We start from the raw sequence: 21,130 nt of genomic DNA on the forward strand, positions 1-21,130 counted from the left end.
TATGGGAAAGATGATCTCACATTTAAAACAATAAAAAATCAATGTCCATGTATCATTTTTAATACATCCATATGTTGACGCAAAAAAAAATTTCAAATAGTTTAGAAATTATTGCTTTCTTCTGAGATAGGCAAATTTTAATTTTTCGGAGATGTTATTCCTGAGGGCCGCTAGGGGACCGTTCAAATATTACGTAACGCAACAGGGTGAGGGAGGGGGTCTGGCATTGTTTTACGGTTCATACAAAAAAATAAAATTTCCCATACAAAAGCTGTTACGTGGGGGTGGGAGGGGGTCTAAAATTGACCAATTTTGCGTTACGTAATATTTGAATGAACCCTAGGCATTTAAGAGATGTTTTCTCTCTGAAATCTGAAACAGATTAATTCAAATTTTCTATTATTGTTTGAAGTAACCTACAGATCCTTGGCTTCAAGTAAGGCTGGAAATAGAAAATTAATCGGTTCAAATCTTGTGAGTTCTATGGACTTTTATCTTCCGTCAAAAAGCTCGAAAAACGGCTCTCTCTAAGACCTTTCAACACTTTTGGCTTGGTTTCACAAATATTTGAAATCGGAGATGTGTGAAACTTACTGCTAAAGAATATAATAGGTCAATGTATAATACCATGCAAGAATACTGAAATTATTCCGCTCGATTGCATAGAGCCATGCCTTCAAAGTTTGTACGGATAATTTGCGGACACCCTGTACAGTTCCACGTACCGAGCTTCCAATAGCTAGTCCCTTTACGTCGCTGTGGTCTTCACCGATTGTCCCGGTTAGTATTATTCCATTGATTATTTGTTGCTTGATCTTTTACGGCTGGCTTGCTGGGCCTGACAACAACACCTTAGATTTCCGGAGGACCATTCCCCCTAAATGTTCGGAGGGCCATAGTGTACAGTTAAGCTTAGAGCCCTTCTCTGGCACGACGACGATGATCAGCCGCCCCTGACATAGAGAACAGACGCTGTTGTGAGCCGCTCCTAACATGTAGTACAGACGCTCTAGGTTTGCAGAAGCAAAAGCAAACCCCACCCCCCCCTTCCCTGTCAGCATACGACCAAAGTTTCCACCGGGGTTGATTACCCGATCTTTCCTAAGGTTCTTGTTCCCCGACCAGTACAACGAAGAGATAGGGATAGGAATTGCTGAGCAGGAGGATAAGGACCACAAAAGGGGTCTATTTTATTCCTGCAGGTACGCGAGACCCAATGGTACGCCATGGCCAGCATTTACCGTGCCATATTTCATCATTAGCCATAAATGTTTTGGATCGCGGTACGAAGTTTTTTTTTTCGAGAAGCTTGAGCAGAGATGATCAATCTCTGGAGCAGTAGCGCTAGTGCTTTGTTCAACAAGTGAACTTTTCCGTGCGCCTATATTGAGGTTAGTAGCGGATAGTTGCGTCACAGTTTTGGACCCGTGGCTAAATCACGACATACCATTTTATCAGAGAAGTACCGTCCTTAAATCAAAACGTAATCGGCTTTTGAATTTACGAAACAAATTTTCAAATTTTTCAAAGATTTTTGCTATTGTTTGCTGAATTATTGGATATTGCTGGAATAACTTTCGGATCTCATGAAAATTTTATACTACGCATATTCAAAAGGTTAAAATCATATTTTTGTTGTATTCTAAATGGAATGCATTTGTTACGTTTCAGAATGATAGATTGCACTGCTTGAACTTTATAGCTTATGTCTGACCATTGTGGCCAATAAAATGATGGTCATATCTTAGGCTCTTCGACGATTCACATTTTCCATAAATTGTATTGGCAATATGTGCGAATCGCCGTTTATAGTTACTCTATTATCATGAATCACAGTACTAGTCGAAGAATGGAATGACTTCTTACATCTACTATATGTACTTATAAACTAGAAATTTTCCATTCATTTTTTTTTAAATCACAGAGCTTCCGGAATGCACACAACGATGTTTTCTAAACTAACTCTTTCTGCAGCCACGTTTCCGCTTATTCTGGTAGGCTTGGCAGGCATAGTCAAACACGGTTAGGGCGTATTCTGCATCGGACATATTGACGCACATGGGGGGTTTCAGTCTTATAACCTGAAATGGAAATCGTAGTTTAGAGCCATAGTTATTTAGTTTGGGTGAGTGGCCATCGGGGTTAGTTTCAAACAGTGGTAATGGATTAGGACCGCGTTGGTGAAGTGGGGTGAGGTGGTACTGAAGAAAACATATCGCGAAAGCCGACATTGGACATTTCACTGGATGTTCAGACTTTTTGATATATTACCTTCAACCGTACAGACAAACACACACACAAACTACACTTATACTATTGGATACCGCCATTTTGTTTGTTCAGGATTGATTAGCAGCTACACTACTCTGACGCAGGTTGGAAGATGTCTAGGGCCATAGGACTTTGTCTATAGGTTTTAGGATGTTTCAGATAACCGAAGCAAATAATTTTTCGTGTTTTTTTTTTCTGGTATCTTATATTTGTGCCAATTTCCGAAATGTGTTTGACTCTAACAATTTAGCTTTGGTGCTCTGAAGTGGTGTGGTGTGTTAGTTCAAAGTTTATCCGAATAACGTTTTTTGGTCAGTTTCAGATTAGTTTTTGAGCACTCTCAGAGTGGCGCTCGAGTGCAGCGTCAAGCACTTGCAAGGCAAAGTCGACATCTTCTTTAGTTAAACACATCGGTGGTTTAATTCTAAGTACCTGTTGGAAGCACCACGGTGCAAAAAAAAATACAGAAGGAGTTAAAGGATGCACCAACCAAAGGGATACGAGCTTAACATAGAGAAAGAATAGCGTAGGACAGTAGTTAAATTTTAGTTTCGTATCGGGACGGTTTTAGCTTAACCACAGACAAACTGACACTCATCATAATCGAAAGTGTTTCACGCGAATCGATCAACAGATGACAATATGTTCGCTAGAAAGTGATGTTCCATATACTTACTAAGGAGAGTAACATCTGTTTGTCTGTGGCTTAAACTTTGTAGTACGTATTTAATATTAGGCTAAACAGCTTAATTCTGAAATGACATTAGTTTTACACAGAATTTTTAAAATGGTATAGTCATTTTGTATTCAAACGGATTTGACCAATCAATGATTTTTTTAAGTCTCAGTTTTAAGAATATTTCCTTAGACTATTTTTCTCTTGAGAAACAATTGAACATATGTCCCACTCAAACGCTAAACTGTGTTGGTACGTGGTTTCAAAGGATTTATCTTTTTTATTGGGAATAAAAGTACTTACGTTGGCATTCAAACCGCCTCTTCCGAACAAGACGCCCATGTCTTTGCACATCTCCCAAATTTCCACAAAGTGTGGTGCACTGAGATGTTGTCGTGTTTCCTTATCCGCTACCAGCTCAACACCGATCATCAGTCCCTATAATGTTATAGAGATTAGCATCAGCTGAGTATGAAATCATTCTTAAAATCTTATAAGCTAGAGTATAAAAATAGTTGTTCGTTTTCTTTATCAATAAAATGTTTTTTTTTTTCTAGAATAATTCAATAGTTTTCTTTCCGAAAATACAATTTTTTTTATGCAATCTTCTTCGTATCCGTGCGCTTAGTGTCACCAGGCATCAGGCCGCATCGGTTTTTAAGGAGTGTGGATTTGATTCCCGCCTCAGACCAGAAACTTTCCGTCAGGGATGTTTTTCGACTGTACCACTGGGCGTTGCATGCTATTTCGTAGTCTAGTGTGCTGCTTCCTTCAAAGGACAAAATGTCCACTGAAAGCATCAACGTATCGTGTCTTTTTTTGGTAATTTTACCGAAAATAGTGTTAATTTAATTACGACAACAGCCATGGCTGCTCGATTATTTGTGAAGTTCGATAGAGATTCTACTGAGGGCTAAAATTTAATTGTTTTATGAATTTCTTCTATGTGTTTGGCCAGGAAGTCAGCTAAAATTTCAAATAAAAACTCTTTATTCAATTTTCTTGGATTGTTTCTAAGTGTTCATTCAGCAAAGCATAACATAATTTCACCAAAAATAAGCAACAAATGCGGAAGAAATATGTCAACTATTCCAAGAAAATAGTTTGGATTTTATCGTTTTGTTTAAATTCCTAACATGGCTCATATTCCGAACTCTGAACATGTAATAGCGATTTTCAAAGTAAATCACTAATTTTTTTCACAGAATGATCATTTAATTTACGTTACACTTCTACCATATTGAAAATTTGAGAATATTCCATTTTTCCTTCCAAATTGCCACTGTTTGGAATGTGAGTCATGTTCGGAATATAAGACAAAACGGTATTTAAGCAGTGAACTTCAAAGCTCAATTTTGGTACTTATGTATCTAGTTCCAGTGATTTTTTTTGCTGATTGACAACGCTACAGACATTACCAGAGTTTGATTCTCGAAAGAGTAATTCATGAACTCATGGAAAACTAGAAAGTTTAGAATAACTTCAATTCGAACTTATTTCTTACTTGAAGGCATATATCATCCACTATAAGTAACATAAAGTACTTTATATGAACTGAAGTTGATTAAAAGTGAGCGGATTAAGATAAACATGCCCTTTGATCTGAGCTATTGATTACTTGCATCAACGATTTGTTCAAGAATATCAATATTTGTTCTAGGTACCCCATCCCGCGGAAAAGGTTGTTGAATTATTCAACTTCGCTGTTAATGCTGTTGATCGCAACTAATGCTGTTGATTTGCACTACTTCGGGGTCTGAGTTGTCAACTCGTCGAACAAATTCCTTAACCTTTCCGTTACCTAGGGGGGTTGGAAAAAACACGTTTATGGACGTAACTTTTTTGTTTTACTATATTTTTAAATCAAATTTAGAGATAAGAAGCGGATTCTTCTAGTTTGAGGGCTTGGTCAGAATTTTAGGATTAGCCACCTGGTTCCGGAGTTATTCCGGAATCAAACTGGGTGTTTCAAAAATACCAATTTTTAAAAAAAGTGGATTTGCAATGTGCTATTATCTGAGTTCTTACAATTATTGAATCTACAACGATGGGGAAGGATGTCTAGAAGTCCATCATGATCACTACACTACGCGGTTGTCCTGGGAACCGGCTGCGGGGCCATTTTTTGGAAGCAAGTAAATGATCATGCGACACACTAAACTTAATGATTTGTCAAATGATTGCATTCTATTACTAAGTTGCACAGCATAGAACCCATTTGGGCACATTGGAACCGATATTCGGATTTCTGAGGGAACGGTTCCGGGCTCAATTATTGAAAACCAGTAAACATTGTCATGCGACTCATCAGACTTCGTGATTTTAAAAGTTATCACCTTCTATGGATAAGCTGCAATGCCTGGGACTTATTTGGCCACTTTGGAACCGAGATCCAGGTTTCCAAGGAACCAGTTCCAGGGCCAATCTGCGAAGGTGACCAAATACCATCTCGCAACACATCAAACTTCATCATTTTGCAAATGATTTCATTCTATGATTGATCTACTCTCACAGTACAGAAACCCATTTGGCCAGTCTGGAATTCTGGTTTCCGGGTAACCGGTGCCAGGGTCAATCTTCGAAGTTGAGTAAATACTGTCATGTAACAAATCGAACTTCATGATTTTTTAACGTTCAACGCTCCGTCATCGTAATCATCGTCATCATCGAAACTTCAAAAGCAGTTTTTCTGTTCAAAAGTCAAAATAATTCGATGAAAATATGTTCACTGTGTTTCGGTTGGAGAATAGAATACAGTGAACACATTTTCCTGTAAATTTTATTGATTTTGAACGAAAAAACTGCTTTTGAAAATTCCGAAATCAATGACGGATCCTGCCCCCTTAAATGATTGCATTCTTTGATTGAGCTGCACAGTACAAAATCCATTTGGCCTGTATGGAACCGGTGTCCGGGTTTCCGAGGAACTGTGGTCAATTATTGAGGGACTTATTTTGTAAATCGAGTAGATTCATGTGACTCGTCTGTATTCATTGTCGATCAAAGCAAGCATGCATATTTCAGATGTCACCCGTCGACTCCCATACTAATCCAGTCACATAGAGTGACAACTGTCGAAAAAATCGAATGACAAAGCTGAGTCGAGTGATTTTTTCGGTCGACAGTGACTCCAGTCGAATCATTTTGATCGACTCGACTTATAAAATAGACCCCTGAAAATCAGTAAACATTGTCATGCGACATCTCAAACTTCGTGATTTTTAAAGATCTAACATTCTATGAATGCAACGCCCGGGACCTATTTGACCACTTTGGAACGTATATTATGGTTTTCGAGTAACCGTTCCCGGTGTCAATCTTCGAGTGTGATTGAATAATATTCAATGAATATTGTCACACTTCATGATTTTGAAAATATCGCATTCCACGGCTGAACTGCATAGCGTAGAACCCATGTGGTTATTTTTGGAATCAGTACCCGACTTTCTGGGGAATCGGTTGCGAAGTCAATGTTTGAAGATGAGTAAATACTGTCATTGGGGACATCAAAATTGATGCTTTTAAAAGACACTTTATGAGTGAGATGCAATGTGTGGGATGTATTTGACTACTTTGGAACCGGTATCCGGGTTTTCGTAAATCCTGGACGGTATGAATAAAATGTAGTAAAGTTAAGTTTACTACATTCTCGGTAGTAAATGCTACATGTGGAACACGAGTGGAAGATGTTTGTGTCATTTTACTTCGCTACAGGTTTCGAACATATTACAAACAACGCGTTGGTATGGTTTACTACAAAGCTACTGGTAATTAGCTTTGGAGCTTGCTACTTTGAGATTGTTGAATTGAATAGAATAATTAAACTTTGCTCATAAGAACACTAAGCTGAGAATCAGGTTCTGTCCCAGTGGGGACGTAACGCCAGAGAGAAGAAGAAGAATTAAACTTTGAGTAAAGATCATGGGAAACCATGTGAGGTTTGATATGGTGTAGGATATTTTAAGACTTCCGTAGAAATTCTGAAATTTTAAAAACCATTTTGAGATTCCAAAATAAAATTCTGAGATTCCGGTTAGATTTCCGTAGAACTACGTTCACATGTGAATCCTGGCATTACGATAATTATGTTGTTTACTAGGAATCCTTTGGGGTTCGGATAGGCGTTTTGGATTTGTTATAAAAATTTGCGATTCTGAAACCCATTCTGAGATTCTTGTGGAAATATTAGAAATCCGGTATTTAATCGGGTTATAAATATTTTGGAATTATTTGCATATATTTGAGACGTTATTTCTGAGATTTCTCTGGGCTGCCTGAAAATTGTGGTGCAATTCTTTGAAATTCTGATGTCAATCTTTGGAATTGTAAATCTCCTGAGATTCCGTTGATTTTCAGTTCCGGTGTGATTGCAGAGGTAATCTTTAGACCTGGTATAAACCTTTAGAATTTTCGATGGGATTTTTTTTGTGATATTGGTAAGGATCTATATAATTTTGATGGGAACCCTCAATCTCAATCTCAGCATGCCCACCGGATAAAATTTAATACAAGATTATAACGAATCCAAGGAAATTCTTCTTCTTCAGACGCCTTCAGCATGGTATTTTTTGTAGCCGTGGACTCTAACCACTCAGCTAAGGTAGGCCCGAATGAAACACAAGGGTTTAATAAGAACTCAACAATCTTACTGGACTCATAAGCATTTTAAACGGAGTTTTTAGAGATTACTACCAGAGTCCCGAAAAAAAACCCTTCCTCAATGTAACCACTATTGTGAGAATTAATTTTATAATTCTAGAAGCAGGGATACTACCAGAAGTCCAACCGTAATAGCGAGAATACCACAGATATACTTAGAATCCCATATCTATCACCGGAATTCAACATGCCATTATAAAATCTCAGAGGAAGTTTGGATTCCTCACAATTCTACCGCAATTTCATTAGAATATCGGTACTAAATCTTAAAAAATGCTAGGAATTTGAAATTTTTCTGATTGCTGTAATTCTAAGATTAAGATATCTTACATATTTCATGTTCAAATTCCAAAATTCATTAAACACAAGAGTTAGCGAAGACGGAAAAGCATACAGAAAAATTATTTGGTGCCAAATCATTATAAAATTATTAACAAAAAGGAAATGCCAGATTTATCGTAAACTTATACTAAAAATTGTGTGCTCTTTCGATCGAAAACCGTTTTGCATTCCCGTCTACGTCAGCAAAATCAAGTGGATTCGAACAAGAACGAGGATGAATACGTGAAGAAATCCTCAAAGAGTCACATTCAAAGTTCATCTCAAATTTCGTCAAAACTATGAATTCATGATGTTTGAATTTTTAAAATTTATTTAGTTTTGTTGAAAATAAGTTTCATTGAGTTTTAATCAATATTACATCAAAGAAAAACTAATACGCTGGGGACGGACCTGGTGTAGTGGTTAGAACACACGCCTGTCACGCCGAGGACTTGGGATCGAATCCCATCCCCGAGATAGTCACAAACAAAAAATTAGTGACGACTTCCTTCGGAAGGGAAGTAAGGCCGTTGGTCCCGAGATGAACTAGCCCAGGGCTAAAAATCTCGTTAATAAAGATAGAAAAAAAAAACGAATACGCTTTTTTAAAAGCTTCAGTATGGATTTTTTTTTATGTTTTCGGCTGCCATTTTCCCACAACAATAATTTTTAGGAAGATTGGTCATTTGGATATAATGTTGTTTAAATTCTTCGAGCTTCTTTTCTGTTATATTTATTGGAAGAATCGTGGAAAATATGAATCTATCTAGGCCTTAGCAATGGTTTCCAGCAAACATATTTTGCTTATTTATTTCTGGCCACATAAACAGTAATTTTCTGTGGAAAGTAATAAAAATAATTCTCTCGTATGAGCTCCAATAGCCTTCCAAAAATTCTCTCTAAGAAAATGTTTCAATTGTTTTTCATGTTTTGAATCTATTCGGACGAGTAAATGAATGTAGCTCTATCATGTAAATGTAATCTATTGAACACAACAGGTTTCATGCTGATTAGCTATGTAAAACGATGTATAATTCACCATGGCTACAACTGGCGTATGGCCAAAACCGATGCTTCTACCCTATTAATATTTTAATCCTAACTGAAAAACTGCGTAAATGATGCAAAACTTCATTACTTTGCAGGTTGTTCTTCTCATGCAAAAATACAAATCATGAATGGGTTACATGCGCTAGTGTCTATACGCGAAAAATCGCTAAAAGGTATCGCGAAAAATATTTGTATGGCGAAACACATCTAACGAATTATTTCTCAAAATTGGGAACTATTTTCGAAAAAATATTTGGTACCGGTTGTACTATAATGACTATCACGCCTACCAAATATTTTTTCGATTAATGCTTTTATTTACGAGAAATTTGTAGTTAGATGCCTTTTCCCATACAAAATGAAACGAGAAAACTTCTGCTGATCAACTGTGGACAGAGCAAAGCAGGTAATCCATTGATCCGGATAAAGTGCATCTTTTTCTTCCTCGCTAGCTTACTCTGCAGATACGTGCCGCTTATACACAAGCGCTAATCATCTTGCTATCACTTTAAATATACGCCCCCTTCTAGCTTAGCTAACACACTACTAGAATGAGCAGTATTACTCAGTAAGTCACGATGATCACATCCAATCTATTACTAAGCTTTGCTAGTTCCTGTCCATCTATCTATCGGAACGAAACTATGGCGGAATAATCTGGAGTTCAACGCTGCATCCAATTGGCAGTCCAACGAACTGCCCAAATTCGGCCAGCCAATCCAATATCCGGCGAAACTAAACGCACTGGTGGAACTTCCCACCAGTCTCAGTGTGGAGTACATGATTCTGCCCAGCACCGGTGCAATTCTCGTCCCTGAAACGGACTTTTCGCTGCACTTCGACAGTGACCGAAAGCAGCGCGAAGCGGCTGTATTCAGAACTCCGGTCAGGAAGCCCGTACTATTCAACTGCCAACTGGCAAACGGTGGATTGCTTCCGGGAAAGTTGTCCCGGAACCAAATAGTGCCACGCCACATCTGGAGCGCATTCCGTGTCAGTATGAATCTGTGGCGTTTGGAAAAGTCCATCGCGATCGACATGCCAGTACCATTCGGCGATTGAGGTGAAAGATGTCAGCTATGGGAGGAACGACGGGCTTGGATGAGTTTCGTTCGCTTTTTTGGTCTCTGACTTGGGTCAGTATGTTTTCTACAACGGGGAAGAAACACTGGTTACGGAGGGTAAATGTGGTAGTCCAGAAAAGTGTCCTTGCCAATCGACTTGGGTCCTTTGATGCAGTTTGTTCCAATGAAGTGTGTCCTGTACCGCTCTGTTTGAACCCCGTCATACCGAAAGGCCCACTGTTGTGCCATATGCGGAAGTGTGCTCTTCGTGGATTTGAGCAATTTGGAGGATAATTTGGATTTAGGTGATTTCTCGCGGAAATTGAATCGGAAAATCACATCATCAGACGTAGATCAATCCGAGGTTAGAGTATCACATTAGTGTTGAAAACCATGCGCTGCAGTTGGTGATCGTGGCATAAAGGGAGTATGCTGAGCAGAGCGTTCAGTTGATGAAAAATTTGGAGCCCTATTTCGCGCTTCGATTTCGAAATGGTATGTGATATTGTTTGTATATTAAGGTGGCCCATGATTATCAAAGGGCAAAAAATCTTTAGTTACATCCCAAAGTTGATAGTATGGACCAACAGGAGCTATTCTAAAGGTTTGAGCAGAATAGATGAAGTCTAAGGAATGGCTAAAAGATCTTGAACTTTGTATGAGAAAATCGCCCAAATATAATTACATTTTTGGCCATAAATGGCGCTGTATCCGTAATTATGACTGGGATAACTCAAAATTCGTGTTGCCCCCGGGTGGAACCGGACAACTTTACAGATTTTTTCAGTCTCTTCTCCATTTTTGAATGCGTATATCGTGTGTGAACATACTTAACATCCCCCTTAAAAATCAATGGATTCTGCCCATACTTCCACATTATGTAGTTTCTGCAGGGCCAAATTAAGGGATTATAACTTAGGATATTTAAATTACTTTTTTTTCTATAATAATGGGCCACCTTATTGGAGTATGGTAACACCTTAAAACATTATACTTTTTTCCAGGTCATTAAAGTTCTCCATGCAGGTCATCCCCACATCCCGTATCAAAGCGGTCAACTGTTCCTAGTTATGTTCATTTCCCTGCTGGTTGTATCAATGTTCTTCACCATCCTATATGCATTCTACTACGACGATAAAATTGTTCCCCATCTGACGGCTATGGTTCGAAACAGAACGTTCTTCACTTCCACCTTCGTATTTGCCCGGTTTGCCGATCCCAACAACGCCAATGATGACTCAACTGTGGATATAAACTTCAATCCATCGGGAATCGAATACACTGGGAACTCATCTTTCAATAATCCAATTTTCGCAAGAAATATGCATAAAGATGCAGCATCCAGCATCACATCCAATGCCAGCAGAAATTACTATCGAAGAGGGAATCCTACGTCGATGTAGAATTAGATGTGACACAAGGTGAATTCTGGAATGGTTTTTAATAAATAAAAATATCTTCAGGTAAATTAAAATTAAACTTTGTACTAGGGAAAGTGTACCAGTTATGGCCATAGTGGTTCCCTATTTGGCCATACGAGAAATTTAGATAACTTTCACATTTGAAATGTTTTTGAATGTTTAAACATCAAGATATATCTTAAATCTTACTACTACAACACACAAAATTTTTCAAAATGTGAAAACATTCAAACAATCCCGGATGGCGAAATAGGGAACCAGTATGTCCATAACTGGTACACCTACCCTATATCATTTAATTATACTAGAGTTTGTATTCCTTGACGGATACGCGTATTTTAATCTTAACTGTAAGGTCGTATTTTAGTGTCGTGTACTAGATTCGGTTGAGGTCTTGAATACGCATATCTGTCAAAGGATACAAACTCTAGTGGAATAAAAAGGTATAGTACTAAATTCGGTTTTCATTTACTCACAGAAATTCTACTAAAATAGCTCGAAGATTTATTTTAACAAACATATCTCACCTTTCCTCGTACATCTCCGATGACATCGTATTTATCCCGTAGTTTCTCTAGTCCTTTAAGCAGATACGTGCCAACATCACGAGCATTCCGTTGCAATCCTTCTTCCTCAATAACCTAGAGAGCCAAAACCAAATAATAAAACTTCGAATCCCACCTCCCTGAAGTCCTATCTACTCACATCCAACACGGCAATGCCAACAGCACTGGCCAGAGGATTCCCTCCATAAGTATAAAATGCAACGCTTGTGACAATGTTTCAGCCACCTTCCGCGAGTCACCACCGCCCCAATTGGGAATCCATTTCCAATACCCTTCGCCATTCGTGACTATATCGGGCACAATATCATGCCCCTCAAAGCCCCAATAGTGCTCACCGGTCCTAGCGAAACCCGTCTGAACCTCATCTGCCACGAACAGTCCTCCATTCGCGCGAACCAGTTCCGCCGCCTTCTTGATGTATCCTTTGGGGAACTGAACGGTTCCACCGACTCCCTGAATCGACTCGGCAAACATAGCTGCCACCTTACCACGCGGTAAGGAATATTTGAAGATCTGTTCCAACTGTTCATAGTACGCCCACTGGCCAGGCACTGATCCGCGGGGCAGCGCAGTGACGCGTGGTTTGAACCGGTGAATCTCTACAGTTCTTACCACCCCAAATGCCCGTATATGGATCAGGGTTCATAGCGTGGATTATTCCATTTGCTAACTCCCGACAAAGGATACCTCCACGTTGAATGTGCAGTCAAACCCATAGTGTAAGGTTGATGCTCCATGGTACGCATTGCGGAAACTGATGATCTCAGCTATTTCCGGTGTAGAGTCGAGCAATCATCAATTGCTAGATCGTTAGCCCTCCGAGCCGGAGTTGACGAAGTAACACGTTGTTCAAATCGGCTGGGAGCTTCGATAGCAGCTTTTCAGCGTACTCGTGAATCTTCGGGTGCATGTAAATGTTGGTAGTGTGCCAAAGGGTGTTCATCTGTTCTTCCAAGCGGCATGACTTTCCTGAAATTAAAATTACATAATTTTAGATATTGGATCTACGGTGATCTAAGGAGTGTCCTCACGGGTGACAGTGTCCAACTGAAACGGTGACTATTCCACCGAACATGTCCAGATAGCGGCGTCCTTCGTTGATCGAAACAGCCATTGCATGCTACCCTTGTGGATCAGCAGTGGCTTTTTGTTAGTACGAGGTTACATTTGGGGTGAGATGCTGCTTGCGCATGGTGGTAATCTTTTCATAGCTGTGCTTTTGTACGCAAGGGATTCCTTGCTAGATTGGGCTGTTCGGAACTTTAACGCTCAAACTGGTACTGGCCTGTGCAGACAGACATCTCCTGATGGTAGCAACTGAGGAGGGAGCTGAAGTTGAAGATAAAATTTAAATTATATGGTATCATAGTTTAGTAGCGATATTGTTGAGTAAGAAATGTGTGCGGCCACCTATGATGGTCTTCGGACAACAATGCCAGAATGAACCAGATATAGGTTTCAAGGATGGCGTAGGGCAGTTATTGTGAATATAGGATAAAATTAAATTCCGTTACTGTAATTCTATATTCGAAACGACGAGGTTATACCATGACCACAAACTTATTCGTGTTTGGTTTTGCAAATCTGGAGCATTCTGTATCAATGCAACCAAGCGGTTTACAACAGTGTCTGTTTTCCATGTCAGGTCGGATGATCATGCCACTGAGGGACTCTAAGCTAGACTGCGTACTATTGGTCCTCCGGGAAATTTAGGGGCCATGGCTTCGTGCCGCGAAGCCAAGACGTGCAGGGATAAGGACGGGAGCATTTTGACGGGACGAGCGAGATGTGATCGAAAGGTGGAAGCAGAAGAAGATGGCGCCGGAGAGGCTAGCCATTTGTTGCACCGGCTGATAGTCTCAAATCTGGGAAAAAGAATAGCTACCGTAGGAGTGCAAGGAAGAAGTGATATGCCCCATCTACAAGAATGGCGACAAGTTAGATTTGTGAGAACTTTCGAACGATCACCATTCTAAATGCGGCCTACAAAGTATATCCCAGATCATCTTCCGTCGTCTGCCACTGTAGTAAACGAGTCGTAGGCCGGCTTTGTTGACGCCCGATCGACAACGGACCAGATCTTTTACTGTACGGCGAATCCTCCAGAATGTCGTGAATACCAGGTCCCAACGCATCACCTTTTCATCGATTTCAATGCGGCATACGATAGTATCGAACGCGTAGAGCTATGGAAATCATGGACGAGAACAGCTTTCTTCGGGAAGCTCGCGAGACTGATAAGAGCGATGGAAGAAGGTGTGCAAAATTGTGTGAAGGTTTCTGGCGAACATTCCAGTTCGTTTGGATCCCGCCGGGGACTACGACAAGGTGATGGAACTTTCGTGCCTGTTGTACGAGATCCTGTCAATTGGTTTTGCTTCGCGGATGATATGGACGATTTCGGCCGAACATTTGAAAAGTTAGCCGTTGAAATACGGAGGCGCATATCAGTTGAAGTCGGGCCTACTTTGGCCTCCACAAAGAAGCTGCGGTTAAAAAAAGATTCCACCCGCACCAATGTATCATGTACAAAACGCTCATAAGGCCGGTAGTCCTCTACGGGCATGAAACGTGGACGATGCTCGAGGAGGACTTGCAAGAACTTGGAGACTTCGAACGTCGGGTGCTTAGGACGATCCTTGGCGGTGTGCAGGAAAACGGTGTGTGGCGGCGAAGGATGAACCACGAGCTCGCTCAAACTCTACGGCGAACCCAGTATCCAGAAGGTGGCCAAAGCTGGAAGGATACGATGGGCAAGGCATGTTGCAAGAATGCTGGAAAACAACCATGCAAAGATGGTTTTCGCGGCGTATCCGGTTGGTAGAAGAAGGCGTGGAGCGCAGCGAGCTTGGTGGGCGGATCAAGTGCGTATCGATTTGGCGAGCGTGGGGCAGAACCGAGGATGGAGAGATGCGGCCACGAACCGAGTATTGTGGCATTAAATTGTTGATTCAGTGTTATCTGTTTAGATTTTAACTAAATAAATGAAAAAAATGAAATGAATGGTCCTCCTGAAACCGACTTCAACCTGGGCTCTTTAAGCCAACCGTAAAAACACATCACCACATGTAAATACATTATTAGACAGAATCAAGTACGCATTGAACGTTGTTCGTACAAAATGATCAAGTTTCAAGCCTGGAGCTTGGACGCAAGTACGACCACTGTCCAAATGACGAAGCTAAAATCATCATATAATATTCAATCGCTCAGGACAAAAAAGGAATTTAGAGCCTCAATTGGAAGTGTTTCTTTTAGTACATCACCAGTAAATCTAGACCGAACCTCAAAAAAAACACACTTTTAACACTGGGCAGCACTTTTCGACATACCGTAAATTCGGGTGAAATTGATCAGGAGGGTGAAATTGATCACAGTGCCACTCGATTTTATATCTTCCTAATGGAGCACAAATATCAATGTAACATGTAGTGAATAAACGTTGTTTGTCGTAAGTATTGTCAAATTGTATGTTGTGAAGTTTTTTGCGTTAAAGAATGTGTATTTCTATGAAAATAATGTAAAATTTCAATATCATGTACGGTGCAGTATTGACAAATATCTATAAACTTCTAGTTCTAGACAGGGATTTGAACACGGTATAATCCTGAAAGTTTGTGAGAATACTTAGGATATATCCCGAAACAAGATTTCATAACCAAAACACGTACCAATTCGCTCATTTGGTTGAAATAATTGAATTTCTATTGGATATCAGGAAATTCCTTAGGAAATTGCATACATTTAGGTGTTTTCTGCGTAATTCTTGAAATTTTACTATTCATTATTTCTATAAATATTGTATTGTTAAGAATTTAACAAGCATATTCGGATTCAGGAAGCTCAAATTTATTGTGTAGAATTGTTTTGTAAACTAACAGTAATTGCATTGATAAGTGATCAATTTCACCCCGAAATGGCAACACCCGATTTTTTATTTTAGAGATATTTTTTAGCACTAAAATAACTTTTGTTAGAAAATTTCGGTACTTGAGCCAATGAGACTTACCTTCGTACTTGTTTTCAGTTTTTTGGAATTTCCAACATTATAGAAATCAAACAAGAAAAACCGTGAAAAATGATCAATTTCACCCGAAATTACGGTAACTAATATTGACTTGGATCACATCCTGGTGGTGGTAAAAGTGAGGCCAAAATTATCCGCCATCAACGATGTACGGTACCGACGCCCACCATGGCACAATCTAATGCTATTTAAACAACCAGGTGTAGCGAATGTATACGAGTAGCACTGCCTAAGGACTGCTGGAAAACAATGGTTCGAAGAGAAACGCTAGGAAGTTTTGAGCACATCAGATATTTATTTGAAGTTGTTGAAAGAGCATAAGATATTTCTTCGAACTTATCTTAGCTGATTGATCGCATTGAAGGTCTAATGAAGTTACGTTTCTTCTATGAATGGTTGAAGGCCGGACCAAAAATATGTATCTAAGATGTTTGCAACTTTGGTGAACTGTAGCTAAAATTGTGACGTGCTGGAACATTTCTGAGAATGGCATCAGATTCAGCAACCCTAAATCTACTAGAGACACATAATTTGATCCTTGATTGCGTGTCTCAACTCGTCATTTTTGTTGCGCTGTGTTATTTTTACGAAATTATTAATTGTTAGTAAAAATTTTACGATTTTCTCCAAAATATTTTCCCCTCTTCCGTGAGGCCACCCCAAGTTATCAAAAGTCCGAATAAAAGGGCCTGTTTTGTCTTAATCAGCTCCCTTACTAAGTATAAGACCAAACTTCAGTTTACATAAAGTTCGTTTAAGTTTCTGATAGTGGATGAAGCGTTTTAGAATGGTAGAATGAGTGTTTTTCCATAGACAAATCGATCATTTTGACTCAAGAAGAAGTTCTAGTGAACCGTTTGGACTACACAAATAAAATATAGACCAGAAAAATATTATTTTTTTTCCATTAAAAATTCAAAAAATGAAATTTAAATTGTAAATTACACAATAACCCCATTCTGATTATTTTTTAAATTTACAACATAGAATTCTGAAATTAAACAGATGTTTATGACAAAGTTTCATGATGGAGAATTTTTTAACGAGCAACTTTTGGTCGATTTCCATTTTTTTTTGTCAAAATAAATACGTTCTGATGATTCAACAAAAATATTGAAATTATTGTAAACCATAATGATGATATGAACAACTTCTATAGAAGTAGCCATTTTTGAATTATATCAACTTTAAAGCAAAAAAAAAATTAAATAAAGTCCATTCTAGTACACGACACTGAAAACGACCTTACAGTTGAGGTCAAAATACGCGAATCTGTCAAAGGATACAAACTCTAGTGGAATTAAATGTAATAGTGCTAAATTCGGTTATTTCATCTACTTTCATTAGTTATTCGCGGTTCTCCAAACAGTACGTACGATAATATATCCATCCTACCAGGTATTATAGAACAGAACCGCTCAAATGTGATCAACTTCACTCAAATTTACGGTACCAAAACCTTACGCACCACTGGATGAACCACATCGATAAACATAATTATGCTTGAAGAGATCATGCGGAGCGCCAAATTGACAGTCGAGTTACGAATTTCAGGAGATCCAATTGTTTTGTTAGCTCCGCGAGTGACGTCATTTCGGAAAAAATATGGAACGGTGGCAGACTCGTCTGGAACGTAAACTAATGAAAGTTGGACGCAGTAAAGACATAATACCTGTCTAGATCTAGAAGGTGTTCGAAGCTGGACAGGTATGGGCAAGAAATGGTTGCCAAATTTCCGGATAACAACCCGGCGAACAGATGGTGTTTGCGTCAAATCTGGTCAAAACAAGAAGATGTAGAGCTCAGTTAAAAAAACTAAAATGTTGGTTCATCGCAATAGGGAGTCTAATTCGACCACTTTTTAGCGACAGACCTATTTTCAGAGCAATAAATACCCATTTCGCATTTATTTTGTATTTTTAAATCTATCAACAACGTTGACCGTTGGCCTGCACGATCCTATCTCATTTCGAGCGAAATTCTGCCGTAACAATGCTGGTGGTATATGGTGACGCACAATATTTATGTTTCACTTCAAGTGGAGTCTATACGATTCTCACATTTATCAGCACCGTGGGGTCAAAGTTTTACATACTCTTCAGACTTTATTTACACAAGCGTTGCACAGGTTTCATCGGTAGGTTCGAGCTTCTTCATTTTTGGTTTGCTGGCACTCCAGCAGCAGCTTATCGCTATCGGTACTACGATTAAGGTGAAATATGTCGGAATCCAATCATAACGGTCACAATGGCCGAATTGTGCCCATACTCACGATTTCTGCACAAATAATGAACGTACGAAGTCGATCATCTTCTCTTAAACTTTCTGCTGTTCTACGAAGCTAGAATAGAAATAACACTATCCTTAGATGCTTCTTTCGCGAGATTTGTACCTTCAAAGTTCAGTACATTATGGAATTTGGAAGCCAAGCTGTTTCACCTTAACGCGTTGTTTTACCATCGGATTTGATATTGGATCAGCCAGAGTCATCACCAAGTACGCTTCATCCACTATCAAAAATCTAATTTGCAAGTGAATTATCGCTTATTTGAAATGTACTTAATCGTATACACATTGATTGATTTGTTTCTGTTTATGGTGACTCAGCTATTACATCGAATTCACACAATATTAACATTTGCTATCTCTATATAGAAACAATCAAGTTTTGATCAGCATTCGTTTAGAAGAGCATGCAGTGGGAATATATTCTCATTTCGCTGATGGAAATCGATACCGGTTCGGTTGGTGTAGATGCACCGCTTACTACGATTCACGGGTAAGGTCAATTTTGTTTACATCCAAGCAAGCGCGCCGAGCGTAGGTGTGATCGTACGAAGTTGACTTAGAGTGAATGCGTCTCCATGTGCGCCTCACTACCTCGTCAATGACCAGATGCACGCTGATCAACAATCTTTTTTGCGGATGACAGGAAAAATGGCCAAAACAGAGGATGATAACAGTTGCCGTTGCATTGCACTCGTGGAGTTGCTATAAATAGATCGATATGGCGCACAGTGCTTCGTCCCTTGGACAAAAGTCAAAAAATCAACTTTCATATTCGAAAAAATCAAGTAGGCCATGATGTTGACATATATTTTGAGCGTGTAATACAGATACTAGAACATCCGTGCACTTATCAAAACAACCAAAACACCAGGTGTTGACAAGTTGTTTCATCGTTATATATAATTTATTGTTTTTTGTGTCAATCCAATCCCGTTTTAATTTGCTTTATTCCCATACTAATCACATTTTCAAAGTGAAAGTCGTTAAGGATCGTGTTGAAACAAGTAAGTAGGAGTCATTCCATTAAATTTTCTGTGATATATTTTATAAATTGTAGAAAAATATGCTTCTGAACATAAGCTCTTTAATACAGAAGAAAATTAAAACTCCTATCTTCTTCTAGCCCATACAAAAAAGTACCTCAAAGTACCTTTCTGAAATCCACATTAAAATAAAATTTGAAGTATTTTTCAAATTCTGAAAGTGATTCCAGCTGCAATATGTTTGCCGATTGTATGTCATTTTATGATTTTTAAGTTATGCTGCCACAATCATCAATAAAGATTGTTTCAAGCCATGGTATTCTGCCAATCCACGTATTCGAAAAAATCATGTTGTGGATTTCATGTACGGTTGTTATAGCACTGATTCTTTCTCCTAGATATTTTAAAACAAGTGAAATACGTTTAGCAAATTTTATTGCTGCAAAATACACCAAAAATGGGGTAAATATAGAGATCTTACGATACTTTTGTGAAGCAGAACTCCGACTGATTAGCAAAGCCAGTTTTGCTTCCGCGCCAACAGAAATTGGCGATGCAGAGTTTTCCTATTCGGCTTTAAAGCTGCATGGGAAGGCCTTTCATACCGTTCAATGAATGTTCAAGAAAAACCTATATATATATCTTATCAACAATAATGAACCTGAAGAGCTCGCGTTCGTAGCCTAGGTATCAATTGTTTCTAATAATCATCAAACAGAAACCCACGACATTTCAACTATCTTTTGTAGAAAAGAAGATAATGATTCGATTGATATGTTTTTGGATGATTAATAGCTGGTAAATTAATTGTATTGCTAATAAAAATAAATTTATATAACCTTTTTTATTGGGTTTGATTTTAGTCGTTGGGAATAATCCGTGCTTTAATATGTTTATAAAAATTTGGTTATTGAGACACTTTTACATTTACGCATATCACATACATCGTTTATGCAAACGACCAAGTACGTTTTCATGCGTTTTTATTTTGAAACATTTATTTGAAATCGAGCACTGTTCTATGGTGTCAAATGTAAAACGTGACGTATAAGCCACTTATGCCATTACTGATGTAATATGTGTCATTCATGCCAATAATGAGATTTTTTGGTATAACGACTTTCTCCTCAACTTCGTAGGGCAAAAACCGCATTAAACATCAAGTTCTGACTTTTGTCCCCAAGGGCCATACGTTCGAAGCACTGTGTGGCGCTGCGTCGTCTTTCGTTTGTATGGAATGCAACCGGTTCACACATTTATAGGAAGGGTTGTTTACACACTTTATTGATGAAGTTTTTTCAATGGCAGCCAAATAAGAAGGAGAAAAACTCTGTGTTTTATCGAAAAGTAATCAACAAAACAATTAGTCATAACTAATAGTTTGAACATTTTTAGCAATACATGTAAAACTAAAAATTAAAAATCGCTAGAAAATATGTTGTTTAACGGTAAGTCGATAGAAATAAGCAATAAAAATAGAAAACTAACATAAAAATAACAATCGATATTGCTAAAAAAATTAAAATAATAAAAGAAAAATAAGGCCTGAAATAAACCCATAGCTTTTAGAGATTTGTCTAGGAATTCTTCATTGAAAAGCATAAGCAATTATTCATAAATTTAACCCGGAATTTTAGCAGAGCTTCCTCCATGGAATACTAACTTATTTCTCCACGAATATCGGAAGAATCCTGCACAGCATTCACCAAAGACACTTTTTAATTATGATTTATCGTTCACGGCTAACCAGCCGAGATTAAAAACTAAAAAAACTTAACATTAAATAATTTGTCCATTTAAGGC

General features: G+C 38.6%; 1 protein-coding gene and 1 long non-coding RNA gene across 2 annotated transcripts; one reads left to right on the top strand and one right to left on the bottom strand.

Annotated features, from left to right (window-relative positions):
* Nucleotides 1–1,618: 1,618 nt before the first annotated feature.
* LOC5565436 (alanine--glyoxylate aminotransferase 2, mitochondrial) lies at nucleotides 1,619–13,142 on the bottom strand. The gene is given in 15 exon segments (XM_021850905.1): nucleotides 1,619–2,081; nucleotides 3,251–3,385; nucleotides 11,990–12,103; nucleotides 12,168–12,220; nucleotides 12,223–12,261; nucleotides 12,264–12,309; nucleotides 12,311–12,575; nucleotides 12,577–12,695; nucleotides 12,697–12,753; nucleotides 12,755–12,793; nucleotides 12,795–12,827; nucleotides 12,829–12,843; nucleotides 12,845–12,868; nucleotides 12,870–12,997; nucleotides 13,097–13,142. Coding segments are annotated over 15 exon segments (1,236 nt in total). The 3' UTR covers nucleotides 1,619–1,958.
* Nucleotides 9,332–11,171, top strand: LOC5565416. The gene is made up of 2 exons (XR_002502637.1): nucleotides 9,332–10,536; nucleotides 11,046–11,171. It is a non-coding gene; the product is annotated as an uncharacterized LOC5565416 (long non-coding RNA).
* Nucleotides 13,143–21,130: the final 7,988 nt, after the last annotated feature.

The sequence above is a fragment of the Aedes aegypti genome, chromosome 3, assembly GCF_002204515.2.
Source record: "Aedes aegypti strain LVP_AGWG chromosome 3, AaegL5.0 Primary Assembly, whole genome shotgun sequence".
Classification (NCBI taxonomy): Eukaryota; Metazoa; Arthropoda; class Insecta; order Diptera; family Culicidae; genus Aedes; species Aedes aegypti.